This window comes from Mixophyes fleayi, chromosome 6 (genome assembly GCF_038048845.1).
Source record: "Mixophyes fleayi isolate aMixFle1 chromosome 6, aMixFle1.hap1, whole genome shotgun sequence".
Taxonomy (NCBI): domain Eukaryota; kingdom Metazoa; phylum Chordata; class Amphibia; order Anura; family Limnodynastidae; genus Mixophyes; species Mixophyes fleayi.
In genome coordinates, this window is record NC_134407.1 from 33,825,212 (window position 1) to 33,842,809 (window position 17,598).

Genomic DNA, 17,598 nt, shown 5'->3' on the forward strand with positions numbered 1-17,598 from the left:
CATGTTAGCGTGCATACAGGAGTGTTTTTGAACGGCCATCATAAGATTGACTCTTAACATAATGAAGTTTCACATTTGATCAACTATTTTAGTTTTTCCAAATTTGTGTACAAATAAATTCTTCATACAATAAACAAGTTCGGACATATTTTCTCACCGATAAGTTTCATATAGCGTAACAAAAGAAAAAAAAATATTATTCGTTTAGGGTAGTCACATGGGCCCTTTTCCAGCTTCAGAACTGCTCATGCTTAAATTTTTATTGCAGAGTTTAAATCTCACAGCTTCTAATGAACCGTTAAGTACACAAATATGTGTTCCGATTGGAGAGCTTTTTTGTTTTTGCACTTTGAACACTTCTTCAAATCACTGTTACCATTGTTTTAAATGTCATGTGAGCAATTCAAATACCATCTCTACTTTACTCATAGAATGGAATTCTTTAAGTTGAGGAATTAGATGCCGCACTTTAAAAATGAGGCGAGAAGTGCCCATGTGACTACACCCTTAATCAACAAGGGCAGGAATTACAAAATTGAATTTTAAAAGGTTGGGGAGAGAAAAAATATACATAATGTACCATTTCTCAAACAACTTTGCAGACTAGCGATCATAAACATTATATATTATCTTCAAATCAGATTTATTCTTATCTGTATATAATATGGCACAAGAGAAATTCACAACAAACTGATACAGACAGCCAGACTAAAAAGGAGTGTCTATTATGTAAACAGAATATTGCTAGTCTGTGTTTTGAAGCAGGGAGTGTCTATAATCAGCTAATTCGAGAAGTGTGAAGCCACAATAGTGTTCTGCATGTTTATTCCCAAAGAGATATTTATAGAGAACATATTTTGAAGTCCTGGGAAATCTTTAGTAAATATTTAATACGAAGGATAAATTATATTATATGTCAATTAACAGCAAGAATCAACACCGTGAATGGGCAGCGTAAGTGGACTTTCATGAGAAAATCAAAGTGGAATTACTCATGAGAACTAAAAACATAGAATGAAAATAAAAGCACTACACTCCGAAGCAGATCTCATGCACAGCCAATTATGGCAAGTCAACAATATCATCATGGTTTATTTATAAAGGCACTGCAGACACCAAAACCTTCCATGTCCAAGTTTTCATATGCATGCAACATTACCCTGAATAACAGTCTGTAGGTGTACATACTTTTAGCTACCAAAAAAGGTCAGAGAACTGATCCCAGGGCGAAGGTGCAAAATGCTGCTCGCGTGAAGAAGGCATAGGTAACGATAAGAGGACAGGAGGGAAGAGTGCCCTGTTCCTGAGAGCTTACGATCAGTGGGGAAGAGACAAACAGGCGACATCTATTTATGCTGTACAGAGAACTCACATCAGTCCCTGCCCCATTGGAGCTTACAATCTAAATCCCGAACATACAAACAGATGAGACTAAGGGCAATTTAATAGTAGCCAATTAACCTACCGGTATGTTTTTGTAGTGTGGGAGGAAACTAGAGCACCCAGAGGAAACCCAGGGAAACACGGGGAGAACATACAAATAGCTGATGATGACTGGAGAGGATGGGAGGGAGTATGTATGGATATAAGGTTGGAGATATAGGGAGCAGTGGCATTGCAGAGGGTGAGATTTTGAACAGGATTCTGTAGGGGAAATGGAACCCGTGTAATGCTTGGCATAGAGGGGAGGAAGAAGTGGGGTGGCCAGAGAGGTAAGGCAAACAAGCAGCACCATTAAGTAAAGAGCGAGATGGGAGCAAGGGAGGCCAGTAAGGAGAAGCCTGCAATAATTGAGGCGAGAAATGATCAGCAAATGGATTCAGGATTTGGTGTCATCGTGGGAGAGAAAGTGTCTGATACAGGCAATGTTGGAAGAGGCAGAATTGGGAAAGATTGGATGTGGGGACGAATAAGAATGACACCCAGACAAGACAACAGACTTGGGGCACACACATGCTAAGAGATCAGGGAGAAGACTGATTGAAAGGAGGTAATGTAGGGTGTGATTTATATATGGTTACTGAATAGGAAAAGACAGGTGCACTTTAAAAGCATTTCATAGCTTCAGATAACTAAATGTATTGGATACATATTCAACCCAGAGAGAGCGGCTTTGGCACTTAATCCCCAAGAAACAAAAGATTAACGCCTCTGGTTTCCAATATGAGGAGATGTTTGAAAAGCAGAGACCACCGAAGGCGGACACCACACTTAAATACACCAATTTTGTTTTATGCAAGGATAGATAAGAACACCAAGCATCAATCTAGATAAAGATAACATTTAATTCCTCATTCCAGCTATATTGTTTACCATTTGGGCAAATAGGAAAAAAAGAATTGTAATTGTTCACAGTAAGGAGTGCCCAGTGGTATGCAATTTAAGGGAGGGGTGTGGAGAAAGGTCTGCAATGAACTTGCAATAGTGGCATCTCAGATATCTAACATTGGTGGAAATAGTCTAATTATGAGGCATCCATTCACATTGGAACAGAAAATAAAGTTGATGTAACACAAACAGTTTATGTTTAACGTTAATGTGTCATATTTAGAAGAACAGCTTATGTCACACAAAAAAAACAAAAAACAATAGCGCCCAAATGCCCTAATTTAGATTTTAAAATAAACATATAAAATGAAATGAGAGGTTCCACCAGGCTTAACATTATTGGGAAATAGAGATGGGGGATATATTCAGGCACACAAAGTAGAGTTGCCCACCAAGATTGTCAGGGTCCTTATTTGTAGCACGAATAATTATATTATATATTACTGGAGTCAATCTAAAACATAATGGAGGAAGCCAGCACACATAGGTCTGATATTATGCCAATAATATTTATTACATTGTAAGAAAAGCAGGAAACACAATGATATTTATATATTTAATATACAGGTTAGGCAGCAAGGACCTAAGTAAGAAATGTATTACAACATAACCTGCAATGATAATTGTGGCCCATGAATACACGCGTCATCTAATCTGGTGGGATTTTTTTTTTAAGTTTTATTTTTTTTACAGACGGCTTATAAACTACACGTGTGTTAGTAGAATGAATCATCTCACCACACAAACCACATTATTGCAAGCAGTGAAATGGGTGAAGGAGAAGTGATCGGGCTTCCATGTCTCTGAAAAATTGCTCCAACGTGTAATGACGATTGAGACATTGCAGCTATTGCGGTAATATTGCTTCATAATAAGAGGAGGAGGTTACACAATAAAATCCCTCCAAGATTACAAGACAATGGACAGAAACCAGACCACATCGCAGCTGTAATTTCACAGTAAAGCTGGGTACACACTACAGAATTTCGCACCAACTTTTTATGCCGATCAATTTTACATACGATCGATGGTCCGATCGCTCGGTCCATGGACTGCATACACACTAGCCTTGTTTTAGACGAATAAGGGAAGAGCAGCTGTCCCGTTAGCAAGTTTTTACAGCCATGTTGTTGTGAGCAATGACTGTAATTTCATACTCACTGTGGTGGATCGGTCGGAAACTTATACACACTACACAGCGGACACGAGATTGGAACGAAAATATTAAACGGTACGACCAACCAAATGAGGCGACAATCGTCCATTTGGGCAGACTTTCGACCATCGTGTCACTACACACACTGACCCGACTTTTGAACGAGCGGTCGTATGTCGGCTGGTTGAGCCGATTGGACAAAAACCCTGTAGTGTGTACCTAGCTTAACACATGCTGAGAGGTCGCAGTTTCTAATGAATCATAGTACAGCAATCAACAGCTACAAAAGGAATCCAATAGATCATTTTTAATTTGCAATAAGTAGATTAGGCTTCCCTTCATGCGGGATTGGATTGTACCGATGTAGCACAGTAGCCTTTTATCATTTAACATTATATATGTTAAGAGGCATTATAAGAGTTTAGGCACGTTCTACATGCAGATGTTTTATCGAATATTTGAAGAGTGAACTAAGTGATAAGAAAGGTCAAAACAGTTATCTCACTGCCCACAAGGACTTAAATCCCATTAGAAACAATGTTCAATGCTGTCTGGTCGTGTAATATTTGTTTTCCATAAGACGCAGGACACCAAGTTGTCCTGGATTTTCCAGTGGCGAATTGTTGTACAGGTAATCTGCAACTTGGAATGATCACTTTCTTACTATTCAATTTCTTATCCACTTTAATAATGATTAAACACCATGCTTTATAATGTATGGTATTCTCAATTTTATTCAGGAACATCAGCCCTTGCCCCAGTGGAGCTTACAATCTAATTTCCCACAAACATCAGAGCCAGTTCAGTCAGAAGCCAATCACCAGTCTGACTTTGGACCCTGTCCAGAAACCAGAGTACCCCGAGGAAAACTACACAAACACAGACAAAACATACAAACTCCACCAGACTGCACCCAGGTCGGAGAAGAGCTTAAGGCATAAAGCCAAATACTACTATTGCACTTTCCCAACATAAAGACATAAATCCTTCCATCTCCATATTTAAACTTTACATTTTTTTAATGCAAGATTGTGTTTTGACATTTTTGGAAACTGCACTAAAGGTTTTTTTTTTTTAAAGCTAACCTTTACCGTGAAACAAAGGATATATGATTAATAAGATGGTGGCTAAGTGGTTACCACTTCTGCCTTACAGCGCTGGGGTGTTTAATTCAATTCCTGACCATGGCTTTCTCTGTGAGGAGTTTGTATGTTCTCCCCATGTTTGCGTGGGTTTCCTCCGGGTGCTCCAGTTTCCGCCCACACTCCAAAAACATACTAGTAGGTTAATTGGCTGCTATCAAAATTAACCCTAGTCTCTCTGTCTGTGTGTGTGTATGTTAGGGAATTTAGACTGTAAGCCCCAATGGGGCAGGGACTGATGTGAGCGAGTTCTCTGTACAGCTCTGTGGAATCAATGGCGCTATATAAATAAATGGTGATGATGACCACCATTGGGTTGCTATATTCCAGTTACGCTTACAGTGTGGTTTTAATTTTTTATCATGCAATATTTATTTACTGTATACTTTCAATATTACTTTATACAAGTTATTTTTAATTTAGGTTATGTGTCAAACAACATCAGTTATTAAAGATTGTCAGACATGACAGTGCTCCCATCAATTTTTTTTTTTAAGCTGCAGAGCCTGTGTGGGGACTCTCTGTAGATGTATCATCAACAGCTGCATGCATGTGCAAACCATAATACTCTTGCATAATACTCCATTGAATGGCAACTACTGCAAAGCTGGGGGGGGGGGGGGGGGGGGGCGCTAGGGGAATAGTAGCTTTATTGCAGTGCCAGAGTGGATGAACTGGATACAGGTCTAATATGCAGCTTTGCAGAGGAAAGTCCAGGAGCAGCAGCCACCTTAAATGAAGTGCAGAAAACAGTGTGGAACCCAGCTGCAACATGGACCAGCATGGCAGCCAGTGAGTAGTGTAGGGGGATATGAAATCATCAACATTTATATAGCTCTTTACAATTGGGGACAAAACACAGCAATAAAACAATACTGGTTAAAACATACAGAGAGGTAAGAGGGCCCTGCTCACAAGCTTACAATCTACGTACAAAGGGAAGAGTTTGTCTGGAAGTGGTGTGGGACTGACTGTGGAGGAAGAAAAAGTAGGCAGACAAACTGCACTGGCACAGCATAGTATATTGAGGTCCAGTAGGCAGGTACAATATATTGAGTGTTGGTTCTTTGAAAGATGTCTGAGGATTTATTAATGAATTAATTTTACCAGACAAATACATTGAGGGTTACCTCCTTTTCAAGTATAGGAATGCAGCTGTGGCCCAACTACAGAAAAAAAAAAGGTAATTAAACATTACAGCTACAAACATGTGTATGGAACTCAATGACAGATGTTTTGAACTGCCAGGCCGTTCCAGAAATAAGTAATCTGGTAGAAGGAAGAGTGTTTAGAGTCCTTATTAAACTCACTGTTCCTTTGAATGTGCATTCTATGAGGGTGTCGTGGAGAGTGTTCAGGCCTGCATTATGAACAGCCAATGAGAGCGATTATAGGAGATACTGTGAGGAAGGAGTAGCGTGATCGCGTGTCGGGGAATGTAGGTTTTTGATGCTTTGCTTTACTATACAGCCTGACTAAGGGCATCCACTACATAATATTTTACATAGGTATAGTTTACCATATTTAAGTTGCAGAATATGAACATCACTCAGATCTCTACTTTTTTTTCCTCATACATTGTACTGAAATTTGGGATGAGAGTTGTTGCCAGTGCCCAGTATTTCATAACAGTACACATACAAAGTCTTTTCTTGCACAATAAATGTCCCTTCCAAGTAACAAATAGGTTACAAATTAGCCTCCCCCCCTCCCCAGATATTAGATACCTTGCAATGTATTAACATACATAGGGGCACAATTAGGTGCAGAGGATTTATTATATTACAGAAAGTGAACATTATATACACACACACACTAAAAAAAAACAAAAAAAAAACAAACCACCACTACACAACAACCCAAAACACAACAGAAACTTGCACAGGTAAAATTGACAGTCTATTAATTCCCATCTAACCAAACATCTATAGCGCACAACATTATCATGCTATGTGTAGAATGTACTCCCCTTAGACACTATGGGGGGTATTCAATTGACGGCGTTATCGCCGAAAATCGAGCGCTCAAAAAATATTACCGTTAATACGGTAATCTGCGTTAAAAACCGTTACAACGGTAATTTACTCGCTGGATTTCAGCTCGCAGTTCAGGGAGCATGCCCTAAGGGGCATATTCAATTGTCCGGAAGGGAGCTGCGAGCTGAAATCAAACGAGAAAATTAGTAACGGTTTTTCCGTGCACCATTACCGTAATAACGGTAATATTGCACGGGCCGCAGGATTTTTGGCGTTTCCGCCGACAATTGAATACGCCCCTATGAACATAAACAAAAAGTATGGGTATTATTTAAAGCAGCATTTCCAAGTACCAATAACATTTCCACCAACTTAGTGAAACAGCTTATGCCCTGGGCTCCTGTGCTAGTGCAATAATAAAAATTAAATTGGAAAAGATTGTTTTTTTGCCATTCTAAAAGGGCTACAGAGATGGCTGTGAGCAAAGGACCCATAGCAAGCTGCAAGGTCCATGCAAACACACTTCCATAGGCTGTATAGAGATGCCCTGGGAAAAACTGTTCCACTGTGCAATTCCCAGAGCATTAAGGGAAAGGAGAAGGAAAGTAAAACGTTTGCCGTTTTAAAAAGGGAACAGTCTTCTTTAGGGCTTGCTAAACCACTGACATTTAATTCAGAGCCTATTCTTTTCATTATATTTTAATTCATACTGTATGGGTGTGACCATGTCCTTAGGAAATGATCTACATTTACAATAACAAACAACTAGTGAAGCGGTTTCTTACCTATAAACACAGGGGACCTGCCCATACATTGATCTAAAATCATTGAAACAGAAAGAAAAACAAAAAACCACTAGCTTGACTTTTTTTGGTTTTGTTTTAAATCATTGAGAACCTTTTCCCTTTAGATTGCAAGCTGGTCCCTCTTACAGATTTATCTGTCTGTTAATACCTAGGGGTAGATTTATAAAATGTCTAAAAATTGGAGGTGTTGCCGATAGCAACCAAACAAGATTCTAGCAATCAATTTCTAGAATCTGATTGGTTGCTATGGACGACACCTCCACTTAACCATTTTAATAAGTCTACCCACCTAGTCTTGTCCCCAATTTTAAAGCGCTATGTAAATACATAAACATCCACTGCCTTGTACTTCTCAAGCCCAAAAATTCTTCTTTAAAAGTAGTATGTGGGTCATAAACACCCATTGCCCTCGAAGGAATCATTTGCAGCCCATCTGTCATAACAAAGGGACACAAGGGTTACAATGCAGGATAACCTGCATAGCAACAAGACAAAAATGACATATTACCTGCGGGTTTATCCCGGAGTTCTGTTCATGGCGACAGTAGTCTGAAGCCACTGCAAACAGAATATCCCTCAGGCAATTTGTAAATTTTGCTTGGTTACACAAAAATGTAGGATTCACAACCCACAGCAGGAGTTTCACCTAATTTGTTTACAATAATATACCCCAATAAAGATGATATATAAGTTATTATTTGAAGTTCAATTAAAAAAATTAGCATATGCTAAAATTGTGGTGGAGATTCATGTGAATATTAAGTGTAGCTCTCCAAGCCAGTGATAGGCATATTGCCCAATTCCTTTTTGACCAAGTTCATGGCAAGTCTGATTTCACTGAGCACATTACAGTCACATGGTCTGGATAGCAGGCCAATCCATTACTCAATAGCAATAACAGTAATTTACTAACCCAGCGTAAAGCCGCAGCATGCACCTATATTTTATGTGCAAGGACCTCTGGTCCAAGTTACAACAGAACCTACGTGAATGTAAAAAAAATTATATATATATATATATATATATATATATATATATATATATATATATATATATATATATATATATATATATATATATATATATATATATATATATATATATATATATATATGTGTGTGTGCCAGCTAGTGTGTAAAATGGAGCAGATCAAGGGCAATCCTTGCCAAATGTAGTTTGGGCACGCCAGTGCACCTAGATTTGACACAAGGCAGCACTGCGGATCAGCAGAAAGTGCAGTATGAATATGATCCTTAAGTTGACTAGCCAGCCATAGGTTATACTAGGTTTGGACTGCATGAACATTCCACCTTATGAGGACAGAGCATGGTGCTTCTCCATAAAACAAATATGTGGACCTTTTGTGGGATCAAGACCCACTTATGAGTCTCTGTACGAATATCCTGTCGCCTAGAACTGGTCTGGCCTTAACCTGCCTACACACCTAGGCAATCTTACTTCAGATGCAATTTCAGTAACAATTTTTACCAAATGACTGAAGTCTCTATAAGCATACACATTCATGTGTACACACCTCCATAATATACCTTCAAATGTGTTTTCATCACTGCAGGGAGGTTTGAGAACACACCAAATGTCTGTTAAACAAAAGTTTAACAAAAAAAAAAAAAAAAAACACCATACACAACTGAAGCAAACAATATAGTACTACAGGCAGTCTTTGACCAATAGAATAATAATTTAGCACCTTGTTGTATACATGAAGTTGTACAAATTAATGAAAAAAAAATAAAAAAAAATAGCTGTACTCCACAATTGCGACTCCTGAAAGCTATACCTAACCAAACAAGACGACAAAACATCAAAACCTCTTACTAGTTAAAAAGTTTACTTCTGACTACTTACTAAAGAAAAACCCCATTAGACAGCCAGAGTAAATGTGTAGGCACCTGCAGAAAGTTTTTAGGTCCTGTGGCCACCTAATTTTATGATTTGTCCAAGTAAGGAATACACCTAGAGAGCTACAAAAACATCTAATTGGTCTCTAGAAATGTGCCTACATTCTGCTTCCTCAAAACGGTTCCACTCTAATAATTTATGTCTCTGCGGACTGCTCCGAGACACCTCAACGCGATGTTCAAGCTGAAATCTCTGTTCTGATAAGAGCTGTGCAGAAAAATGAGAAGAGATCCCTTACTTCAGACAGCAATGTGCGCACATCATTCCGAACTGCATCTCCCCCCAAGAATTTTTTATATTTTAGTAATGATCTATTGTAATAATGAGGGGATTTTGTTTTTGCAAAGAAGTCAAACGTTATAAAAATTAGCTTCTACTAGATAAATGCCATCTCCTTTATCATGCAGTGTATTACCAGCGCTTAAAATTCCACGCATGGAGAGCTCCCGTCGTTCCCAATCACAGGCACATGTGGAAGTGGGTATGGTTTCATGGAAAGCAAAATTGGGTACATCCTCATTCAAGATGATATTTTAAAACATACAAAATGGGTACAGATACAAATTCCACCCTTCATATATAGGGTATGCACAGCTGCAACAATATACAAGTAAAAAGTAACAACTTGGCAAACAGACACATAAAAGATATCCGCATCTGGGGCAGCATGCTTCTAAGTGTATGACCGTTTATAAATACATGACATGGATACAAATTCCTGCCCAGCACAGAAAGGGAACTTTAGGTGATCAACCTGCAAGTTAAACATTTACATTCGTCATTCACAAATAGAAAGTACAGTATATATGTAAACACATGCAGTGAAAACTGTCTTGAAAAGGGACCTTGATTAGACTTAATCCATAAAGTGATCACAAGGAGAGCCCTGTTGGAGCAGATGTTGTTGGCCTGGATACAATGCACCGCAAGTTAAACGTGTACAGAATGTTTAAATTAAGATTAGTTCCCATTATTTTAACCAAAACAAACATGCTACAGTAAAACCCCCCAATGAAATATATAAGTAATTAACTGGCCAGTAAGTGTGCCTCCAAGTAATTAGCAGCAGTAGTGCGTTTTATGTACAGGTTCTATTATAGTGTGGGAAGGGGGGAGTTCGGGGGGGGGGGGGGGGGGGGAGATAAAAAATAAGTTTGATTAGATTTAGACTGTATTATGACACAGCAAGATTCCCCCCCCCCCCCCCCAGCCTAGGTGCTGGACACCCTGACCTCAACACATTGACAGGCACTTAGTAACAAATTAGCTCTGCCTCCCCATCCTAAGTGTGCACATTTAAAGCCACATCCATTTTTTATTTTTTTATTATTTTTTTTTTTTAAGTCAACCCAGTCTACTTTTATTAAAGCACACAATAGCATAAACAAATACATAAGTTATAGGAGAACATACACTAAAATGAAAAAGCCTGGAAGGAGCCAACATAGGCTGTTGTTACATATCACACACTTACTAATTTTGCAGATGTTGCAGCCATCTAAAAAGCAAATAGATACCTTCAATCTTATAACTTTAGTTAAAAACAAAAAAAAACAAAAAAACAAAAACAGACTTAATGGCTGCACAAGGCAACAATTCAAGCTACAAGTCAAACAAATAGTAATAAAATAACATTAACCGTCAGGAAGACAGTCAAAACAAAGAGAATGCAAACCTATGTACTGTGAAACTAAGTTTGTGGCTAAAAGTGTTCTCCACAAAGCACAAGACGTAATACTTTTAGTTTCAGTTGTAAATACATCGCAGTAAGCAAATCCAAGTCAGCTTATTGTGTCACTAGAGGTGGTTGTTAGGCAGCAAAACAGTCCACAGCTTTAAAAAAAAAAAAAAAGTGGAAATGATCATGGAAAACAAGATAGTCACAAGCTCAAATAGCACAACATACTAACATCATAGCGCTTCCACTCAGCTGCCTGAGATCAGCTGAGAGTTTATGGTTCTGTTACTGACAAAAGAGGGAACTCTGAGGAATTTGGGTACCCACTGGGAATTACCACCATTGTGAGCGGCTATCACATAAACCAGCAAAGGTGGGCTGGTAGGTCACCTTCCAATCTATTCTGAAAAAAAACTGGCTAATGGCCCTAAATGACAAACTAGCCGACACCAATGTAAGGTGCCCATAAAATACATAGATCAAGGGGATAGATATATATATATATATCTATATATCTATATATATATCCCAAACATCTATACACACATGTACCTAAAAGGGCAGATTTTATAGGGTAACATTAATACCCAGACACGACAATCGTCTAAAGCTGGGTACACGCTACACGGTTTTCGTCCAATAATCGGCTCAATCAGCCGACATACGACCGCTCGTTCAAAAGTCGGGTCAGTGTGTGCAATGACACGATGTTCGAAAGTCTGCCCAAATGGACGATTGTCGCCTCATTTGGTTGGTCGTACCGTTTAATATTTTCGTTCCAATCTCGTTTCTGTTGTGTAGTGTGTATAAACTTCCGACCGATCCACAACAGTGAGTACGAAATTACAATCATTGCTTACGACAACATGGCTGTAAAGTCACTAAAGGGACGTCCGCTCTTCCCTTTATCACCCTAAACAAGGCTAAGTGTGTATGCAGTCCATGGAGCGAGCGATCGGACCATTGATCGCATGTAAAAATCGCTCGCCATAAAGAGTTGGTTGAAATTTCTGTAGTGTGTATCCAGCTTTACTGCATTGTCCTGACAGACCCTGATAAGATGTTGATCTCTATCTGTGGTTGTTTTGAGCGAACACAAACCAGGACTTGCTCACAATTAGATCTAAAGCTGGGTACACACTACAGAAATTTCGACCAACTTTTATGCCGAGCGATTTTACATGAGATCGATGATCCGATCGCTCGGTCCATGGACTGCATACACACTAGCCTTGTTTAGGACGATAAAGGGAAGAGCGGATGACCCTTTAGCGACTTTTTACAGCCGTGTTGTCCTGAGCAATGACTAATTTCGTACTCACTGTTGTGGATCGGTCGGAAGTTTATACACACTACACAACAGAAACGAGATTGGAACGAAAATATTAAACGGTACGACCAACCAAATGAGGCAATAATTGTCCATTTGGGCAGACTTTCGACCATCGTGTCACTGCACACACTGACCCGACTTTTGAATGAGCGGTCGTATGTCGGCTGTTTGAGCCGATTATTGGACGAAAACAGTGTAGTGTGTACCCAGCTTAAAACAGACCAATTACTTGGCAGAGTGACAATTGAGGATATTTATGAAAAGTATTACCCAGGGAAAACTGTGGCTTTGCCTATAGCAACTAATTATATTTGAACCGTCATTTTGTTATATCAGAAATGACAATACCCTATTGGTTTATATGGGCAATTCCATAGTGTCCACAATGCAGTGATCTATCTTCTGGTACTTGGTAGCTGCATTGTAACATTTCTTTATAGGTTATGGAACATTGCTCCATCACCAATAAAGAAGCATTTATTTTAGTTTTATATCAAGAAGCAGGGGATGTATTTATAACTGTACAGAGAATTCTATGAGCCAGTGATAGGCAACAACCAATACACTTTGAAGGCCACACAGATGGACCACTAACAGTCAAAGGGGGCATATATTACCATTAATCTCAGTGATAAATTAAAACAATATATTTAATCAAAGAGACACCTATCAGTAATAACATATCAGCAGGTGTTTTACAAAAGTGTTACAAGTCACTTTCACAGACAGCCATCTGCTTACAATATACAGTGATTGCATTCCATGGTTGCTATACATCTGATATAACCATGTTGTATATATAATTTGTTTATTCCTTTTAGTAAACAAAGGCGAAGTTGAAAGAGAATGCAAATAAAAAAATACAAGATATTTGCCAAACCACAAGAAATCATTTCTATGCCAAAAGCGATGAAATAACATGCTTTAAAAGCATTATTTTCCCCACACTAGCTACAGACAGAGATGGTTGCATGACACACCAGATATATAACCCTGTCCAAGCAAAATCCAATTAAATCAGTCAGGACAGAAACACTTTTGGCTGAAGGTCCCCACCCCATGTCTGTGGGTGCACTGAAGAGGAAGTACTAATTTGGTTACGTGCTAATCAGATGTGTGCAACATGACCTGTCACATGGAGCCAAGTAGACATGGTCAGGGGCACGACGACCAGACCATCAAACTATTGTGAATGGACAGTCAGTCACAAATAGACAGAATACAGAAAGACAATAATTTTAAATATTTTTGGGAAAAAAAAAATCATTTAAACAAAATGTAAACATATCCAATAAGCAATCCTTTTGGCAAGTATGATACTCTAATTAACAAGGGTACCTCAACAATTAAACTATGATGTGCCTTCACTCTCCAACCACTCAACCAGCATTTTATCTTCTACCTCTCGCCATCAATCTCTGATGTTTGTAAAACACACAAACATTAGTTGTATGCCCTATTCAAAACAGGTGATCAAATAAGACTAAAATTAATTCGCCATTTCTTAGTTTATGTCTGCAAATCCAAAGTTCAATCCCATGTGATGGAGTCCATAAAACGCTGGGAAACAACTGTAGGGTACAAACTCTGGACTTTCAGAAAGTTAGTTTATAAGAGATAGTCTGCACATAGGTGAGGTTTGTAGATGCTCAGCAAAATGTGAATGGTGGATATGGTAATAAAGTTATGAGGATCAACCCACTTATTAGATTTAAGCTCTTTTTTTCTTTTTTTTTTTAAATACTCAGTTTAGCCTGAATTAGGATTTAAATTAATCAGGAAAGTGAGTGGACATTTGCCCATTTTTTATTATGCATCACTTTGATTTTCAATGTTTATATTACATTGGATGCTTGTACCTGCAAATAAGCTTTCCTAACAAAAGTGTAACTGGAAGTTAAAAAATGCATATCATTGAAAGTATACAGATAAGACCTCAGTAGTGCCGGATAATTAAAAAGCAGTGCTCCCTCTATACCCTTTTTAATAACTCCATCCAGCAATACTAAAAATTTATTTTCACTTCAGTCACTATCTGACATCTCCACCACCACTGATGCCGCCATCTTGGCCCATCCATCAATGCGTTTGACCAGAAAACCAGGGGAAAGTGTGCAAAAGTACGTGTGCAATATCACACAACAGAGTTTATCTGCTGTACTTTTACACTTGGTGGTTTCTCAATTAGTCGAAAACCATGTAACAGACCAGCAAGTCTCTATCCTCATGCCGATGTACTGGGTCACGGATCATCTTTAGGTTTAAAGTATTGTTAAAATAATCTCCTTCCTCTCTTATTAATCTTGTGGTCACTGACAATAGTTAGGTAGAAACAGTAAAATAAAAAAAATAAAAAGAACAGATTAGTAAAACACATTAAAAAAATATTGTATTTATGAAACAAATAGAACAAATGTTAAGCAAGTAACGTATCTACTATACTTGGTCCTTTAGGGAGATCATTATTTCCTAGTGAACTGATGCATGCTCATGCATTATGGCTGCCTCTACTGCGTGTAGTTGTTGGATATATTGTACAAGACCTGTTAAAAACAACTGTGAGCAAAATGAATATTTTTTATTTTCTGCTCCACGGAAGGTTTCTGTCCTCCCTGAGCTCGCCTTAGGACACCTGCGGTACGGTTTGACAGGTGCACCGCCCCAAACTAAATTGTATTTTGTCCATGCAAAAGTCAGAAAGAGCAATATATATGCCTGCTCCAACTTGAGATATCACAATATCCAATATCATTACCCATACCCCCCTACTTTCAGATAAACTAGGCATTACCCTTCACATTTCTGCTGGCTCCAGTCATTTCTTACTTGTTTGTCAATCATCAGTGTGACCCATATGCATTCTTAAGTATTATCATTTACTTTGCTCCATTTAACCCTCCTTCATACCAACAGCATAACACAAATTTACAACCCCATTCTTTCTACCTTTTGTTTTCCTCACAAGTAGATCTCTTTGCCCCCTAAGAAGGAACAGCACATCACAGATGTAAAATCCACACGAAAAACACAAACCTATTAGCTAGACTGCAAGTTACCCTATATAAAGCAGCGCTTTGTTCAGGTACTTTCACAGAGAGAGTGAGCAATGACATTTGTCTGTGTTTCAAACATGCTCTTAATACCCCTTAAGACATAACTTTATTCACTTCAATCCAAAACAAAAAGTTGTGATTGCCCATTTATCACGACAAAAGATAAAAATTAATTGTTAGTGTAGGTACCCCTCTGAATGGATCACCTGGTCGTGGTAAACAGCCATTTAAAATGTGTATTAAGAACATCAGGTTTATCTCAGATATTATATTAAAGTAAATTAATATTACATAAATGTTTGCTATTGTGATTAGGATATCTATAGTGTTTAAATTGTGTTCCTTCATTCTTGTCCTGAGCCACATAGGTATACTTTGATAACAATAACATACACAGGACAAGGAAGTTAAACATACCATGGGCATTCTGTGCTGAAAATCACTGAAGGCACATGGTGCAAATATCTTCCAAAATGTATGAGGCTTACCTAATTTATGATGAAATATATTTAAAAAAAAAAACAAAAAAAGGATTGTTCCCCATCAACCTTGACAATTTTAGCTTTCCAAACAGGGACTCCCATTATCTGCTAGATGCCTAGTTGAAACTAACCCGAACTAAGGACTATAGGTTGGCAACTCCTTATTTATTATTGTTTGGTTTTTTTTTTTATATAACACCACCATACTGTAGAGAATATAATTTACATCAGTGCCTGTCACATTGGAACTTACAATCTAAATTCCCTAACCCACATTCACATACAATTATTTGGCAATTAACCTATCATGCAAGTCTGTGGAAGGAAACCCATGCAAACATAGGGAGAACACACAAACCCCACACAGATAGGGCATTAAACTCATGACCCCAGCGCCGAGAGACAGCAATGCTAGCCAATGAGCCACCGTACTGCCCACACCTTATTAATATCTTAACAGAAAACACAATTTACTAAAACATATAAAGTTATACCTAAAATAAACATATACTCAATGCATATAAGACTGTAAAGTTCTATAAACAAATCAAATTTAGAAAACATTATTCAAAAACACAACACAATGGATTACAGCCTTGCTTCATTATTATAAATCAAACAAACCATATCACAAAGTTCCAGAACTGGCTGATGCAAGATATTTGCATTAGTGAATGATAATGATTTGACCTCTAAATTAATAAGCAGCTATTTAAGATCCACCTAAGAGACAGTCAGTATGGGGTGTGTAGGAGACAAACTAAAACTGTTACAAATTGCTGAACAGAAAGTGTTTACCAGCCAGTAAACAGAAAATAACGTTATTTATGGACAAGAGAGTCATAATAATTAATATATAAGTAAATAAGAGTGCTCATTTCCAGAACATACTTCTTCCAAAGAGGAAACAACTTCAAAATATTGTCACAAATTCCTGCAAATATTTACTATCCAGATAGATAAAACACTCTGTCCTCATATACAGATATATATATATAATGAATGAGTCAAGGAGTCCTGGGTACATAAGGAGAGCAAGTCACAGACAGCATGGCAGCACTCAAAGTACCAGACTGAAAGAATTGTGACATTATCGGTGCCTGTTCCCCATCTCCTTGTCGGGACTCCCTGCTCTGTGCAGGAATGTGACTGCTCAGTGCTATTCTGTGCTCATTGCATTACTGACCTGGGACTCCATACTGCCAGACGTGCTGCTAGGAACAGCCTGAGCCAGCAGGACAGACATCTTCATGTCCTATTCCCTTTCTTGTCCCTGCCTCCAGTCCTTCCTGTGCGTGCAGCCACACAACCCTGCAGCCGGACACAGCAAGCGGAGCCACCTAACTTGTACTTGCACTGAACAAGGCAAGCGTAGCCCCGCCCACTTCTGCCAAAACAGAGCAGCTCATTGGGCAGATGTAGAGGGTGCATTTTAAAGCTAACAAAGAACGGTTTGCTGATTGGCCAGCGCCGGCACGAGAAGTCGTCGTCAATTGGAGAGCAAACGTCGGCGCTGGGCCTCCATGTTGAGTGTGGCATAAGAGCTACTAATGTTCGTGGACTCTGCTGTTGCATATAGGTTTCTTTAATAATTCTTTAATAATTCACATATAATAATATATAAGGCTAATATAGTCTAGGTGGTCTGTGTTCATGTAAGTGTTCTTCATTAAAAAATGTGTTTTTTTTGTATCATGTGTTTTGTTACAGAAGTGCTGGTAATA

At 38.4% G+C, this 17,598-nt stretch overlaps 1 protein-coding gene across 1 annotated transcript in view; it reads right to left on the minus strand.

Moving 5' to 3' along the window:
- WBP1L (WW domain binding protein 1 like) overlaps nucleotides 1–17,231 on the minus strand; it is a 35,744-nt gene extending 18,513 nt beyond the window's left edge. Inside the window, exon 1 of the mRNA XM_075216235.1 lies at nucleotides 17,061–17,231. Coding sequence (XP_075072336.1) covers nucleotides 17,061–17,126 — 66 coding nt within the window. The 5' untranslated portion in view covers nucleotides 17,127–17,231. The remainder of the gene's footprint in view (nucleotides 1–17,060) is intronic.
- Nucleotides 17,232–17,598: the final 367 nt, after the last annotated feature.